At 50.7% G+C, this 17,987-nt stretch overlaps 1 protein-coding gene across 1 annotated transcript in view; it reads left to right on the top strand.

Moving 5' to 3' along the window:
- SELENOO (selenoprotein O) overlaps nucleotides 1-17,987 on the top strand; it is a 147,197-nt gene that overhangs the window by 92,268 nt on the left and 36,942 nt on the right. Inside the window, exon 8 of the mRNA XM_069627854.1 lies at nucleotides 10,777-10,933. Coding sequence (XP_069483955.1) covers nucleotides 10,777-10,933 — 157 coding nt within the window. The remainder of the gene's footprint in view (nucleotides 1-10,776; nucleotides 10,934-17,987) is intronic.

Genomic DNA, 17,987 nt, shown 5'->3' with positions numbered 1-17,987 from the left:
ACCAGGGCAGGTGGAGGAAAACCTCGAGGCACTGGTGCATCAACTCTTCGTGGCGGAAGGCGGAAAAATGGTGCAACTAGAGATAGCACACAGGTGGCAAGCCCTACAGAGATGGCTCCCGATCCATAGTGGCCATGTTCCTAAGGTACACAGAGAACGGAGGTGCTGAACAGAGCCAAAAAGTTGAGAGAAGTGGAATTCGCGGGCTCCAAGGTTGCAATCTACCAGGACCTCTCAAACTTTACAGTGGCCAGGCGTAGGGCTTGCAGACCCCTCACCACATGGCTACGGGACAAGGGTATCGGGTACAGGTGGGGTTATCCGTTTTTACTACAATTTGAGGTGGAGGGGGTGGACTATCGCATTATATCAGCAGAAGAAGCAGAGCAGGCCCTACGCCACCTCACATCAGGCCCGGAGGAAGAGCCAAGGTGCCAGCAGAGCCCATTCACAAGTGGGGAGGGATTACGGCCCGTGCCAGGCCCACAAAGGAGGAGGAAGGGGCTATCTGGGAGGAAGTTCATGCGTCTCAATGGGCCCTCGCCTCGCAAGACACCAGCCATGCAATATCAGAGGGCCGACCAAGAACTCGGAGAACGGGACACATGAGCAGCATGATAAAACCATACGACCGCAGGGCTGACGCTTAAGCAAGTATAAGGGACTTGCTAGAGGGGGGCAATCTACTCCGCTCCAGGACAGTCCCCAGTGAGAGAGCGGGCGTCTCCAAGACCATTTCAAAGTTCAAGTTAAGGATGCGCAAGGTTAAACCAAATTATCTGTTAATAAGTTGTTGAGGGGTTTATATGAATGTCACAGCTCATTGGACAGACTTTGCAGGACAGAAACATCGCTCCCAATCCAAGGATGATCGTGAGAGTATGGAGTTACTTGCCACGATAATGAGGAACAATAGTGTCGAGCGGTGGTGAAGCCACAAGAGGTCTGTTGGTGGGGACACTGAATTCTGCAAAGCCCCACTCGACATTCTCTTCCTACTAGAGACACGCTTTATACATGGAGAGGAACAAGTGATAAAGGGGGTAGGTATAGGCCAGGTTCACTGGGCATCAGGGAATGCCAAAAAGGCAGGGGTCAGTATAGTGATCCACAAACTATGTAAACTCCGGGATTGTGTTGCCACCCGCCTACTGGAGGGAAGACTACTGATACTCAAGGGTACCCTGGACTGGGCAAGAGTACTCCTGGCGGTGCTATATGCCCCCAACCTAGGGTGGCAGGTACAGTTCATATTGAGTGCACTCACTGCGATACAAGAACAAGAGGCAGATCTCTACTTAATAAGGGGGGACCTTAACTCATGGGCAGATGAGGCTACAGATAGGAAGACTATGGGGGGCACAATCCAAGGGGACATAGAAGCCAAGGCCGGACACCTGGGACGCATGTTAGTGGCCCGTGGCCTGGATGTTTGGAGAGAACAGCATCCAAGGGAAGAGGGCTACACCTTTTACTCCACCACCCATCATACATACACCAGAATAGACTACCTTCTCATTAACGGGGACCAGGGGAAGAGAATGGACCACCGTGAAATGAGGCCGGTGGGCTGGACCGACCACGACATGATACTTGTGTCCCTTGATGTCACAGGGCTTCATAGGCCAGATAGCAGCTGGCGTTGAATGAGACCCTTTGGAAAGACCCCCCTCTTTGCCAAACTGGAGGAGGCAATCACAGAATATTTTGAGCTAAATGATCATGGGGAAGTGAACAGGGGGTGCTCTGGGATGCGGGGAAGGCAATGTGGCGGGGTCTGCTCATTGGAGAAGGGGCAAGACGTAAAAGGGAGCAGAACCTCATAGAAGAGAAATTGAGGAGAGAAATTGTGGAAGAGGAGGGAAGGATGCACGTGACAGAAGGGGATGTAGAGACTATCAGAGCAGATATGCTCCAAAAGAGCTTGATTGAAAGCGCTAGGATTGGGAGAACCATGTGGAAATTGTGGTACCTCAAGCAGAAATACTATGCAAAAGGGGACAAGGCAGACTCGCTGCTGGCAGCGAGGCTTCGGGCACAAACTCACCCAGAGAGAAAGCAAAGGGTTTTGCCCAGTATTACAAATCCCTCTACAGCTCAGAAACACAGGGGGTGGAAAGTGCGTCAGAGGAATACCTGGATAGGGTAGAAATGAAAAGGCTCACTAATCTGGAAAGGGAACACTTGGAAAGCCCCATAACAATAGAAGAGGTGCAAGAAGCAATATCCCGTCTCCCCAACGGAAAAGCCCCGGGGGAAGATGGGTACACGATAGGCTTTTACAAAAAGTTCTCGGGGATCCTGTCACTGCATATGGTCTGACTGTATAATCGTATAAAGGAAACGTGAAAAGCCCCTGACACCTTCAGCAATGCCCTGATATTAGTAATCCCTAAAGAATGGAGGGACCCTACCTACCCAGTGTACGTCATACCGTCCCATCTCATAACTGAATGATGATGAGGATATTTACACACATACTGGCGACGCGTTTCGAGGAAAAAAATGCTGTGAATAATACACCCAGATCAGATGGGATTCATAGCGGGAAGGCAGGCTCCAGACGCGGTCAGGAAGACCTTTGACTTCATGGAGCACATAGATGGGAATCTGGGGGACCATGCTCTCCTAAGTTTAGATGCTGAAAAAGCATTTGATCGGGTAGAGTGGGGATTTTTGTTTGCAGTGTTGAAGAAAGTAGGGTGGGGGAGAAAATGTGTAGAGCCATTTATACGGGTACCAAGGTGAGAGTTGTGGAGAATGGGGTAAGATCCAGGGAATTTGGGCTAGGGAGGTGCTCTAGACAGGGCTGACCCCACTCCTCTTTGCACTTGTGATGGAGCCCCTGGGAGAGGAGATCCGGAACGACGCGGGATAATGGTGGGAGAAGTTTCCTACAAACTGAGTATGTACGCGGACGATATTATGTTATATCTCTCTGATGTGAACGAGGCATTGCCAAAGGTCCTTCGGGTCGTGGAGGGATACGGGAGAATGTCGGGCTTTAAAATAAACGTAGAAAAATCCAACCTCCTCCCCTGGGAGAGGGAACGGATATGAGAAGAAGGGAATGGGACGGGCTTGGGATACAGATAGAGGAAAGTAATCTCAGATATCTCCTCCTGCATTGACTCTTTACAGATCTAGATGGCTGGGCGAAATTGACTATTTCATGGTTGGGACGCCTACATGCACTTAAACGGTCCTTCTCCCCAGGGGGGCTATACTTCTGTCAGGCACTCCCAATAGATCTGCTGGAAGCACACTTTGGTGAACTAAAAAGGCGAATGACGCAATTCCTCTGGGAAGGGAAAAAACATAGGGTGGTACATAGATTGCTAGTGCAACCCAAGGAGAAAGGAGAGGTGGCCCTCCCGGAAATGCATACATATTATAAAGCAGCCTAGTTTAGAGCTCTTATCCCCCTACCTGAGGGGAGATATGCAAAAGCAGTGGGTGGACATAGAAAATCACCTGTTTCGACCAGTCACACTCTGAGAATGGTTGTGGGCACCATGAGAGGCCGCGCCGGCCAAGGCACTAAGGCACAGGATCCTGGGTCCGCTCTTGTCCCTTTGGAGAGTTAAGAGGGAAATGGCGGGAGTAACAACATGGCCCTTGCCCCCAAGCCACATTTGGGCACCCCCCATAAGAGTTCGGATTCCCGGCCATGAGAGATTTCAAGACTGGTTCGAGAGGGGAGTGGAAAGGGTGGGGCAAGTCCTGAAAAAAGATGGGTTTATAGAGCTAAGTGAGCTGGAGAACAGGCTAGGAGGGGAGAAGATCTGTTTTTAAATATCTACAACTCAAAGCGGTGCTGATGTCTGAGGATTGGAAAGAGAGCCTACAAAGGGAACTCCCACACGCAGAGAGAGTAGTGAACACAATAAGAGGGACAAGAGGGCTCATCTCTGCACTATACCTGAACCTACAGGAAGCACCGGGAGGAGATGAAGAGGTATAGAGGAGGAAGTGGGAGAGAGACATGGAAATCGAAATGGAAGACACTCAATGGCGAAGACTTTGTGAGAACGCCCACTGCGCTTCAATAGCTTGCCAATATAAACTCCATGGGTTGAAAATGTTGTCTAGATGGCAGTGGGACCCAGCGAGATTGTCACATATGGTCCCGGGGGCAGCTCCTCAGTGCTGCAGGGGGTGAGGACAGAGAGCAGACTACTGGCACATGTGGTGGGTGTGCAACAGGGTTCAGAGATATTGGAAGGACATTCTGGGCTGGATAAAGGAATTGGACAAGGTGGAAAGCCGATTAGACCCTCTACTGGTGTTATTCGGGATAGAGGTAATGGACGGGAACTGGGTTAAACTTCCACATATGCTGCATTCTTTGCTACTGGCGGTCAGGGTAGGCATAGCTGGAGGTTGGAAAAGAGCGATGCTCCCTAGCGAGAAACATTGGGCTGCCAAAGCATTGGACATATAAGGAATGGAACAACTCACCAGACGGTCAAACGCCCTTAAGGGAAATGGAATGGGCGCCCTTCCTGGGAAAATACGACCCAGGGAGGCCTCAACCAGGAGACCAACAATAGCCCCGGAAGACTAGGGTGGGAATCAAGTACTGCGAAGGGACTAGAAAACAGGGGTAGAATGGAGGGACTTAAGGTCGGAAGGGGTGAGGGGGAGGAAGGCACATAAGTGATTATGGTTTGACCTGCCACGGACCTCAGAGGGGGGCAGGAGTGGACGATCAGAGAAGCCTATGAGTGAATGTCAAAATAAAGTAATGGAAGGACGCAATGTGAGGACGCAACGGAGGAGGGTCCTAGAGAACTATATGCTACTCTCACCCAAAGAGCCTATTTGTTTGTGGGAGCGGGGGAGATTTGCAATCAGGAGGGGTGGTTGGGGTGATAACGCTGTCTAGAAAAAAAAGAAATTCTCACATGGTGCGAAACATAATAAGTGAATGTCTTACGGTAACCTGATGTAAGCTAACCATGCCTTGTCCCTACCAATGAATCCTTGAGCTGTCAATACTTTCATTTCTGACCACCTTCTACTCTCCACCAGTTTATCAGTAGCTTAGTAATGCATTCATTAGGTAAGACAGAAGTAAGAACTTAAATCGCAGCTGACAGTTTCTTTCGAGGGGATTGGGTCCTCTGACGTATTCCATATCTATGACAGTAATCACCACGGCTTTGCTGCTTCGGAAAATCTTTGGCTCCTGCGTCGATGACGTCGATACCCCGCCCTCGAGGACCTCCTGCGACGCCGACGTCACTGGATGTTATAAGTTGGACGCACGACGCCCGTAGCCTCAGTTCCGTTTTTTCCGCTAACGTGTTCGCTTCGGAGATCTCGGCGCGCCTCGAGTTTGTTCTTTCTTGGTTCTTCGAACCTGTTCGTATTGTGTAGTATATTCTTCGTGAAGATGTCTACCTCGTCTTCCACCCCGCGTCCGGGCTTTAAGAAGTGCGGGGACTGTGGGTCCAAGATGTCGGTGATGGACTCGCACGACTCCTACCTCTGGTGCCTCGGGGAGGCCCATGACACGGATGACTGTGTCGACTGCCAGTCGCTCACGTCCAAAGCCTTGCGGGAGCGCAAGATGAAGTTGTCGGTAGGTAAGGTGTCCAAGCCACGGAAGTCGAGGTCTGCGGGGCTTTCGACGGACGATTCGAGGGGCAACTCTCCTCATCGTCGTCGGAAGTCCAGTGGGTCTCGGTCCCGGAGTCGGTCCCGCCAATCCTCTGCCTCTTCGAGGTACTCCCAGAAGCACCGTCATCGTTCACCTTCCCCGTTCTCATCTGAGGACTCCGCCCATCGGCGGGTCGCTTATCCCACCAAGCATGCGATGCCGGAGGAATGGGCTCCCTTCGGGAAGAAAATGTTAGCAATTCTCGAATCGCAGGGCACTGATCCGTCCGCACCTCCGAGTGGGGTCGGTCGTGAGACACTGCTCGCACGCCTTCGGGCGGTCGGCACAATTTGCGCGAGAGGTCCCGCTCGGACAAGGGGAATCGTTCTCCTCATGCCTGGGCCAGGTCCCGGCACTCTTTCGAGGCCGCGCTTCCGAAGAAGTCGTCAATGCCTTCGGCGCCCAGGCTGTCGAGGGACACGCTCGGGGCTCTGGCCTCAAAGCCTGTGTCGACGCCATCGATGCTGTCCGCGCTGCGTTCGACGCCGATTCACTCGACGCCTTTCAAGGCTGTTTCGACGGGGGTACCCCGGGGCTCGGTGGAACCCCCTAGAAAGGCTCTGGCCAAGGTCAAGCATGGCTTTGTTCCACATTCTGTGCCTTCTTACCGCCATCTTGAGTGTATTTCAGAGGTGGATGAGGGCTCTGATGATGGCATGGTGCCTGATACGGTGCCAGATGAGATTCTCTTGGGCCATAGCCAAATTGAGGACCTGCGGCAGTCCCTGCACGATGCCAGTGGGCTGGACACCTCTCCGGAGGTGGAGTTTTGTAGGCCTGAGCCTGGCACTCATGCCGACTCCTCGTACCGGCGTCTTATGTCTAGGGTCACCGAGTACTTGGGATGGTCTGCTCCCCCAGGGGATTTTCTTAAGGATGACCTTACGGATATCCTCGACCAAGGTCCACCAACTGATCCGGTACTGCTGTTCCGTATGGCTGTACAGAGGAGGGTGGCAGCGACTTGGATTGCTCCGGAGAGTCTCCCGGTAGTGGGCAAGTCTTTACCGTGAAAATACTGCCCAGCCAGTAGCGACCCCTGCTACTTTACCAAGCACCCCACTCCGGAGAGTTTGGTGGTGCAGGCGGCTACGGCCCCGGCAAAGCAGGCGTCGTATCCTACCATCCCTCCTGATAGGGACAACAAGCGTTTTGACGGCTGGGCGAAGAAAGTGTTTTCTTCAGGGGGTATGGCGCTTCAGGCGGCCAACTCTGTATGTGCCTTGTCACGTTTCACGCACACTCTGTGGAATTGTTTCCTTAGCGGCTTAACATATTCCCGAAGGGGACGAAAGGGATGGTTTCCTTGCCATGGTTCAGGATGGCAAGGATGCCATGTGCGAGGCCGTTCAGTCGGGTTTGGACATGGCAGATTGCATCAGCCAGTCCATGGCGGCGAGCACCGTGATATGCAGGTTTGCGTGGTTGCAGAAGTCGGGGTTTGCTCCTGATGTGCAGACCTGGCTCCTCAACATGCCCTCTGACGGGGAACATCTTTTTGGCAGCAAGGCTGACGAGAGCCTTGAGAGGTTGCAGACCTCCAAAGCTGCAGTGAAGTTGTTGGGCGCTGCAGTTTGCCAACCTCCGCCTTTTCGCCCTAGGGGACAGCAATGGAGGGGAGGTTCCTTTCGTTTTTACTCATCTTTTGGTAAAGCGAGAGGAGCTGCCAGTCAAAGGGGCCACCGTAGGAGTGCCAGAGGTGGAAAACAAGGTACTTGAGGTGCCAAGGCCGCATGGGCTGTTGCCTCTTTGCCCTCAGGCAACGCCACAGCCGCTTCAGCTCAGTCATGAGGCCATGTCCCATGGTTTTCCGGGTGGGGCAAGGCTGGCGCAGCATCTTGCAGAGTGGCGCGCCATTACTGAGTTTCGCGGATGGCGACTCGCACTTTCAGTTTCGGGTCCTGCCTTTCGGATTGACTTCCGCACCAAGGGTCTTCACCAAGCTCATGGTTGTGGGCGCAGCGTACCTCAGGAAAGTGGGGATTCACGTCTACCCCTACCTGGACGATTGGTTGATCAGGGCGCGCTCTCCAGAGCAAGTCCTGGATCATCTGTCAGTCACCTGCCACTCCCTCCACAAGCTGGGTTTCTCCCTCAACTTAATGAAGTCCCATTTGACACTAGCTCAGAGGCTCCAGTATATCGGAACAGTGCTCAACACGTCCCTGGGGCAGTGTTTTCCTCCCCAGGTGAGGGCTCATCACATTCAGCAGATGGTGCACAAATTTCAGTTTGCTCAGAGTCTCCCAGCGTTCAAGTTCTTGATTGCTCGGCCTCATGGCATCCTGCATTCTTCTGGTGCCAGAGGCCAGGTTGCGGATGAGATCTTTGCAATGGGCACTCAAGCTCCAATGGTCTCGGACCTCCGGCAGGATGTCGTACCCTGTTCAGGTGCCGTCCTCGGTCACCCAGGACCTTCTGTGGTGGGCCGTCGAAGACAATCTGATGAAGGGGGCTCCATTTTGGCTACCCTGGCCGGAGGTGACGATCGTGATGGACTCATCCCTCACAGGATGGGGAGCTCATGCCAACGAGTTGACAGTCAGCGGTCGTTGGTCTCCGTCGGAGTCCAGCCTCCATATCAATCTGTTGGAGCTGAGGGCCGTCAGGCTAGCCCTGAAGGCTTTTCTGCCGACTTTGTGAGGGAAGAATGTCCTGATCCTGACGGACAACACGGTGGCCATGCACTACCTCAACAAAAAGGGGGGGTAAGGTGACTTCCTCTGTGCAGGAAGGCGATGCAGCTCTGGTTCTGGGCAATCCAGCAGGAAGTTTCGATCTCGGCAGTTCATCTGGCCAGAGACGAAAATGAGATGGCGGACGCTCTGAGCAGGCAGAGCGCGATCTCTCACGAGTGGGAGTTGGCTCAGGAGATTCTCCTGGAGATCTTTGCCCTTTGGGGGACCCCTCAAGTGGATCTCTTTGCCTCCAGTGTCAACCGGAAGTCCGAGAGGTTCTGCTCACGGGAATTTCCTCCAAAAGGAGCCTTAGGAGAAGCGTTCGTGGTGGAGTGGTCATTCCCACTGCTGTATGCGTTTCGTCCAGTCCCCGTCATCCCGCAAGTACTGCGGAGGTTACGGAGGTTCGGTTCCCGGATGATCCTCATTGCTCCGGTGTGGGCCCGGAGGACGTGGTACCCGGACCTTCTCGACTTGTCCATCTACCCTCCACGTCGTCTTCCCTACCGAGACGATCTGCTCTCACGGGAGTGGGGTCAGGTTCTCCATCCAGAGGTCAGATCCCTCAACCTTCACGCTTGGTTTCTGAAAGGTTGAGGTATAAGGATTGGGACCTCCCTGAAGACGTGATGGAGGTGTTGCTCTTGGCCAGACGACCAGCAACAAAGTCTCTGTACCGTTAGCGTAAGTTCTGCGACTGGTGCAGGGTTAAGAATGTGGATCCTTTTGAATGTGACATTCCCATGGTTCTGTCTTTTTTGCTTTCTTTGGCCCACAGGGGCTTGCAAGTGGGTACCGTTAAAGGTTATCTGGCAGCGCTGTCCATATTTAAGCGCTCGTCTGAAGAGTGTTCCTATTTTAAAATTCCTTTTAATTTCTCAGTTTCTGAAAGGGCTCTCTAATGTGTTCCCTCCGTCACCTTTCCAGGTGCCCGGTTGGGATTTGAATCGTGTTCTCAAGTTTCTGATGGGTGCTCCGTTTGAGCCTTTGCATTCATGCCCTTTGAGACTATTAACTCTTAAAACTGTATTTTTGGTTGCGTTCGCTCCCGCTTGCAGAGTGAGTGAGTTACAGGCACTTTCAGTTAAGCCACCCTTCACTGTGTTTCATAAGGACAGGGTTGTCCTTAACGTTCGTCCTTCCTTTCTTCCGAAGGTGGTGTCGGAATTTAATTTAGGCCAGAAGGTTGTTCTTCCGGCGTTTTATCCTCCACATCCTGGTAAGGAAGAGGAGAGGCTCCATAGGCTTGATCCTCGGAGAGCGTTAAGCTTTTATATTTCACGCATGTTCCAGGTCAGAGTGGACGATCAACTCTTCATTTGTTACGCGGGGAAGCGTTTGGGACAAGCTGTGACGAAACAGACTTTGTCTCAGTGGATTATTCTGGCAATTTCTGAGTGTTACCGCTTGGCAGGTAAGGGCCCACCGGTCGGCTTGCGGGCCCATTCTACCAGGGGTATGGCTGCCTCTACTGCCCTACAGAGGGGTGTTCCTATTCGTAACATCTGTGATGCAGCCACCTGGGCTTCTGTCCATACTTTAGTACGTCACTACTCCCTCAATTCCATCCGTGGGCAGGATCTGGCCTTTGGAAAGGCGGTCCTTTACTCCGCAATTTGATTGGGCATTCTAAATTTCTGTTTTCTAAATTCTTTTCCCACCTCCATGTATTGGTTCTGCTTTGGGAGTTTGTCATAGATATGGAATACGTCGGAGGACCCAATCCCCTCGAAGAACAAGTTACTCTCTTACCTGGTAACGTTATTTCGATGGGATGGTCCGACGTCATCCATATCGCTCCCTCGCTGCCTTCCCCGCTACAGAATTTCTTATGTGATTGCAGCTTACGTTTCCGCAAGGCTTTGTGTGCTAGACTGGCAGAAGACTGGTGCCACACGTTCTGGGAAAAAACTACAACTGAGGCTACGGGCGTCGTGCGTCCTACTTATAACATCCAGTGACGTTGGCCGTCGGAGGAGGTCCTCGAGGGCGGCGTATTGACGTCATCGACGCAGACACCAAAGATTTTCCGAAGCAGCACAGCTGTGCTGATTACTGTCATAGATATGGAATATGTTGTCGGACCACCCTATCGAAAGAACGTTACCAGGTAAGAGAGTAACTTGTTCTTCTGTTGTGTTGTTGAGCCTCTCCTCATTTTACAATCAAATCTTGCATTGCTTCCTTTTAATTTAAATGGCAAACAGTCAATATGCCAATATAGGTGCTGTTGTTTTCCAGTGGTTAAAATGTATGTAGTGTGTCTGCTTTGATGGAGTGGCCTTGAGCGATCTGAAGCCATATTTGTTTCCATGTGTACATCTGGGCAAAAGGGCAAGTGCACTGCTGCAGAAAGTGTCTGGACAAGATAAGTGGGCATTAACAAAATTTGGAAACGGATGTGTTTTACATTTTTATTTTATTGTTTTACAGCTCCCGCTTAGAAAGAGAAAAAGACGGTGTTGGTGATGTGGAGTCATTGGACTCGGAGCGCATTAAGATTATGAATGCAAACAATCCAAAATATATTCTGAGAAATTATATTGCTCAGAATGCCATAGATGCAGCAGAAAGTGGAGACTTTACAGAGGTATAGTTAAAGAAAAGATCTATTCAAAGTTATATCCATGTTATGTAAAGAACTGACTGTTGGCTCTAGCCTTAAAGTCTGCAATTGTTCATTTATTTCTGCAAATGAAATGTGTTACTGTACACAACGGCTGAAATAGCAAATAGGTGAAACCAAATGGAGAATTGGCAGGGTAGGTAGATGGGTTGCGTTTTTGTGAATTATTTTTTAAATCATCTGGACCTTGGAACACAAACATCACTTGAAGGTAAAAGAACGGGGATGTTATAATTTTACCTTAATTGCACCTCACCCAGTTTTCCGACTCTCACATTGTTAGGACAGTTTTTCTGAAGTCCCAACTAAGGGTTTAGTAAAAACCATTCAACTGAGGCAGTACAAGACTCCACTCTTAGAATAAGGCTGTACCCCCTGAGTTCAGGGTAGCGTAGATGGAGCAACCAGGCTTATTTTAGGAGGGAGAGAGAGCTGTAGAATCAGTACACATGAAATTGTAATACAAATGGTCCAAATAAACACTATGTATTGTAAAAGGTTTATTTAAATAGGAGTAGGCCCAGGTACATCTTGGGGGAAATAAGTACTATCACAGAAACACATAAACCCATTATAGAAAAACACAACACTATGCTTGAAGGTACACAGACCAAAGCATATAACCTAATTTTGAACACCCAACCGGAGTTCTAGGTAAGTCAAACCAATAGTTACATTTGTAGGTTACTTTCAGTAATATAAGGGCAGTAGACCCTAGCAGTTGTACCGCGACATCCTGCAAGAAATCACTCAGTAACCCAACTGGACAAATATTATTTTTGTGAATAGTGGAACACTTATTCTAGGAACAGTGAAACACCTACAACTCTGATTCGGGATAACAGTTATTCTTGGGGAGTTGGACCTTGGGGGTAATATTCAATCACAGTTGCTTTTTAGTTGTCAGGCTAAGGGAAGCATTAACTCTACTTATTTTAGGATAACACAGTTATACTCGAGGTAAGTAAGCCCTTTTGATGTAATATTAAAATACAGATGACTACATTTCAATGCTAAAGTAACGATGAGGCTTTTATTTTTTCAGACTTAATGTAGCCATAATTATCGGCAACGTTTTATCTGGTTTTTTTTGTCACCTTTCTTTCGAGGGGATTGTGTCCTACGGCGTATTCCACATCTACGGTCTCTCACGAGTGGGAGCTGGCTCAGGAAGTTCTGTTGGAGATCTTCGCCCTTTGGGGGGGCCCACAAGTGGATCTCTTCGCCACCAATGTCAACCTGAAGTGCGAATGATTCTGCTCGTGGGAATTTCCTCCAAGAGGAGCCTTGGGGGACGCGTTTGTAGTGGAGTGGTCATTTCCACTGCTGTATGCGTTTCCTCCAGTCCCCGTCATTCCGCAAGTGTTGCAGAGGTTATGGAGGTTCGGTTCCTGGATGATCCCTCTTGCATGGGCCAGGAGAGCGTGGTACCCGGACCTTCTAGGCATGTCCATCTGCCCTCCATGCTGTCTTCCCTACGACGATCTGCTCTCACAGGAGAGGGGTCGGGTTCTCCATCCAGAGGTCAAGTCTCTCAGCCTTCATGCTTGGTATCTGAAAGGTTGAGGTATAAGGATTGGGACCTCCCCGAAGACGTGATGGAGGTGTTGCTTTCGGCCAGAAAGCCCGCAACGAAATCCCTGTACCGTTGCCGTTGGAGAAAGTTCTGTGACTGGTGCAGGGTACAGAATGTGGATCCTTTTCAATGTTTTTGCTTTCTTTAGCCCTCAAGGGCCTGCAAATGAGTACCATTAAGGGTTACCTGGCGGCGCTGTCCTTATTTAAGCGCTCTTCTGAGGAAGGTTGTTCCTGGACCTAATATGATAGCAACCTCGTCTGTTTCCTCCACCCTCCCATTACTGTTATTTTTCCTCCCCACCACCCCTGCAAAAATAGAAGGGGTACCTGTTTTAACGTCCCTAGTTCTACAGGTCAATCAATCAGAAAATACAAAAGAACTCGAACTAGTAGACAAAGGTAAGGATGACGGAATGCACAGGTGATTTTTTAACTTGGTTTCAATTCCCAAGATTTTATTATTTTATTCAAACAAAAAATGCTATGTCTAAAAACATATTAAACATTTCCTACAACACTATGGCCCATTCACTTTTCCATTCGGACACATGCATACTATTTTCATCAATCTCTCATTCCACAATTCATTGTTTGAAAAAATGGTCTGTATATAAAAAACAGTTAAACATCTGTCATATCTCCATGTGATTACAATTCATTATAAATAATCCCCACAGATTTGGGGTATCACAACAGTCTGTTCTCTTATTCCCACAGATTCACGTCGACACGTGTTTCAGTTGCTCTCTGCGAGCATCACCATTAATACTCTCTGTATGGCAGCCTTCTTCAGAACAAAACAACCCATTTTTCAGGCACACATATTGGCATATATATTCCAATTAAGACATGCTGAAATTTAATACTACATCCTGCCCCTCCTGATTCCATTGGATAGGAGATGGTGTGGCCCATGCCAATATATGTGCCTGAAAAATGGGTTGTTCAAGATCACAGGGCTGCATGCCAGCTCCAGACCCATTGATGGGGCTCTGGGCCTCTGTACAGCATGGCCTGGCAATGCAAGTTTAAAGTGCTTTTCATCACTCGGCCAGGACCAATGAATCCAACCCAACTCACTCCCCCTCTGGTCCCATAAATATTGGGGAGTTCATGTTACACAGCTTTATTGCAAGTGACACCCATGACTAGGCACAGGTTCTTAAAAAGTATCATGCAGACCCAGCGCCAATTGTGCGCATAATAAAAATTTAAAAAAGTATGATGGGGGTTTTGAACCTTGGTCTTGCTTGGTTAACTGGCCAGCAATTAACCACTTGGCCAGAGGGCTTGGTGTTTCACTGTGGGCACGTTTCTACCTGACCTGCAATTCATTGCGTAATCACATAAAGGGCAAGTAGGAATTTGGTCACATGGAAATACCAAGTTCTCCCTGGTCTAGTGTCTAGGTGCTTGGTCCTTAACCCTGCGAGACCAGGCTTGAAGACACCATCTTTATTTTTTATTACTTTAAAAGTTTAAGTTACTTTGTTACCTGGTAACGTTCTTTGGATGCGATGGTCCGACGACGTATTCCATATCTATGACAGGTAATGTCCACAGCTGTGCTGCTTCGGAAAATCTTTGGCGTACTGCGTTGAGGACGTCGATGCGCCGTCCCCGAGGACCTCCGCCGACGTCACCCAATGTGATAAGTAGGACGCATGATGCCCCTAGCCTCAGTTATGGTTTTTTCCCAGAACGTGTGCCACCAATGTTCTGCCAGTCAGACACACAAGGCCTTGCGGAACGCAAGCTGCAATTGCAAAAGAAATTCTGCAGCGGGGAAGGCAGGGAGGGAGCGATATGGAATACGTCGTCGGACCATCCCATCGAAAGAACGTTACCAGGTAAGAAAGTAACTTGTTCTTGGAGGGGATTGGGTCCTCCGACGTATTCCATATCTATGACAGACTCCCAAAGCAGTACCAAGCAAGGAGGTGGGAAAGAATTTAGAATACAAATTTAGCATGCCCAATCAAATTGCGGAATAGAGAACAGCCTTGCCAAAGGCCAGATGTTGCCCTCTGGTGGAATAGAGGGAGTAGTGACGTACAAAAGTATGTACTGAAGCCCAGATGGCTGCATCACAGATGTGACGAATAGGAACTCCCCTCTGCAGGGCAGTAGACACAGCCACTCCCCTGGTAGAATGGGCCCGCAAGCCAGCCGCTAAAATAATCCAACAAGACAAAGTCTGTTTCGTCACAGCTTGTCCCAGACGCTTTCCAGCGTAACCAATGAAAAGTTGATCGTCCACTGTGACGCGGGACATGCGTGAAATCTAAAAGCTCAACACTCTCCTAGGATCAAGCCTATGGAGCCTCTCCTCTTCCTTACCAGGATATGGAGGAGGATAGAACGCCGGAAGAACAACCTTCTGGCTCAAATGAAATTCCGAAACCACCTTCGGAAGAAAAGGACGAACTCTAAGGACAACCCTGTCCTTCTGAAACACAGTGAAGGGTGGCTTAACTGAAAGTGCCTGTAACTCACTCACTCACTCACTCACTCTGCGAGCGGAAGTAACCGCAACCAAAAACACAGTTTTCAGAGTCAACAGCCTCAAAGGGCAAGAATGTAAAGGCTCAAACGGAGCACCCATAAGAAACCTAAGAACAAGGTTCAGAACCCAACCGGGCACCAGAAAAGGTGACGGAGGGAACACATTAGTGAGCCGTTTCAAAAACTGCGAAATCAAAGGAATCCTAAAATAGGAACACTCTTCAGACGAGCGCTTAAAGATGGACAGCGCCGCCAGGTAACCTTTAATGGTCCCCACTTGCAAGCCCCTGTGGGCCTAAGAAAGCAAAGAAGACAGAACCATGGGAATGTCGCATTCAAAAGGATCCACATTCTCAACTCTGCACCAGTCGCAGAACTTTCTCCAACGGCACAGAGACTTTGTTGCCGGCCGCCTGGCCGAGAGCAACACCTCCATCACGTCTTCAGGGAGGTCCCAATCCTTATACCTCAACCTTTCAGAAGCCAAGCGTGAAGATTGAGGGAACTGACCTCTGGATGGAGAACCTGACCCCCCTCCCGTGAGAACAGATCGTCTCGGTAGGGAAGACGACGTGGAGGGCAGATGGACAAGTCTAGAAGGTCTGGGTACCACGTCCTCCGGGCCCACGCCGGAGCAATGAGGATGATCCGGGAACCGAACGAAACGCATACAGCAGTGGGAATGACCACGAACGCGTCTCCTAAGGCTCCTTTTGGAGGAAATTCCCGCGAGCAAAACCTTTCACACTTCCGGTTGACACTGGAGGCAAAGAGATCCACTTGAGGGGTCCCCCCAAAGGGCGAAGATCTCCAGGAGAATCTCCCGAGCCAGCTTCCACTCGTGAGAGATCGAGCTCTGCCTGCTCAGAGCGTCCTCCGTCTCGTTGTCGTCTCCGGCCAGATGAACAGCCGAGATTGAAACTTCCTGCTGGATGGCCCAGAATTCGAGCTGCATCGCCTCCCTGCACAGCGGAAGTGACCCTGCCCCCCTTTTTGTTGAGGTAGTGCATGGCCACCGTGTTGTCTGTTAGAATCAGGACACTTTCCGCGCACAGTCAGCAGAAAAGCCTTCAGGGCTAGCCTGACGGCCCTCCGCTCCAACAGATTGATATGGAGTCTGGACTCCGACGGAGACCAACGACCGCTGACTGTCAACTCGTTGGCATAAGCTCCCCATCCCGTGAGGGATGCGTACGTCACGATCGTCACCTTCCGGCCAGGGCAGCCAAAATGGGGCCCCCTTCATCAGATTGCCCTGGACTGCCCACCACAGAAGGTCCCGGGCCACCGAGGGCGGCACCTGAACAGGGTTCGACAGCCTGCCGGAGGACTGAGACCACTGGAGCTTGAGTGCCCACTGCAAAGATCTCATCCGCAGACGAGCCTCTGGCACCAGAAAAATGCAGGATGCCATGAGGCCGAGCAGTCTCAAGAACTCGGACGCTGGGAGATACTGGGCAAACTGAAACTTGTGCACCATCTGCTGAATGTGAAGAGCCCTCACCTGCGGAGGAAAACACTGCCCAAGGGGCATGTCGAGCACTGCTCCGATGTACTGGAGCCGCTGCGTTGGTGTCAAATGGGACTTCTTTAAATTGAGGGAGAAGCCCAGCCTGTGAAGGGAGTGGCAGGTGACGGACAGATGATCCAGGACTTGCTCGGGAGAGCTCCCTCTGATCAACCAATCGTCCAGGTAGGGTTAGACGTGAATCCCCCCCTTTCCTGAGATGCGCTGCCACCACCACCATGAGCTTGGTGAAAACCCTCAGGGCGGAGGTCAATCTGAACGGCAGGACCCAAAACTGAAAGTGCGAGTCGCCAACCGCGAACCTCAGGTGGTACTTGTGCTTGGGATGGATCGGCACATGGAAGTAAGCATCCTTGAGGTCGAGAGACACCAACCAGTCCTGAAGTTGAAGGGCCTGGAGGACTTTAGAAAGAGTCACCATCTTGAACTTGTCCTTCCTGAGGAGTTTGTTCAAACCGCGCAAGTCCATGATGGGTCTCAATCCCACGTCTTTCTTTGAAATCAAAAAATAAGGGGAATACCATCCCTTATTCCTCTCCGCTACATGCACCAGTTCTATGGCGCCTTTCTCCAGCAGGGCTTGAATTTCCTGCGCAAGGAGCGGATCCGGACACTTCAAAGAGAGGTTCCCTGGTGGATTGTCGTGAGGCCTCTGCCGAAAAGGAAGACAGTAGCCGTGGGTTATGATCTCCAGAACCCACACATCCGAAGTAATGGCTTGCCACTCTACAAGATGCTGCGCCAGCCATCCCCCAACCGGCGAACCATGGGACCTGGCCTCATGACTGAGTGGTAGCGGCTGCGGCGTTGCCTGAGGGTAAAGAGGCAACTGCCCGAGCGGCCTTGGCACCTCGAGTACCTTTATTTCCACCTCTGGCACTCTTACGATGGCCTCTTTGACTGCTAGCTCCCCTCGCTTTACTGAAGGATGAGTAATAGCGAAAGGAACCTCCCCTCCATTGAAGTCTCCTAGGATGAAAAGGCAGAGGTTGGCGAACTGCAGCGCCCAACGACTTTGCTGCAGCTTTGGAGGTCTGCAACCTCTCAAGGCTCTCGTCAGCCTTGCTGCCAAAAAGGTGTTCACCGTCAAAGGGCATGTTCAGGAGCCGGGACTGCACATCAGGAGCGAACCCAGACTTCCGCAACCATGCAAACCTGCGCATTACGGTGCTCGCCGCCATGGACCGGCTGACACAATCCGCCAAGTCCAAACCCGACTGAACGGCCTCATCCTTGCCATCCTGAACCATAGCAAGGAAACCATCCCGTTCGTCCCCTTCAGGAATATGTTCAGCCGCTAATGCAACACAGTTCCACAGAGTGTGTGTGAAACGAGACAAGGCACATATGGAGTTGGCCGCCTGAAGCGCCATACCCCCAGAAGAAAACACTTTCTTCGCCCAGCCG

The sequence above is a fragment of the Ambystoma mexicanum genome, chromosome 12, assembly GCF_040938575.1.
Source record: "Ambystoma mexicanum isolate Mex_15411 chromosome 12, UKY_AmexF1_1, whole genome shotgun sequence".
Lineage (NCBI taxonomy): Eukaryota > Metazoa > Chordata > Amphibia > Caudata > Ambystomatidae > Ambystoma > Ambystoma mexicanum.
This window is presented reverse-complemented; position numbering and strand designations above follow the sequence as displayed.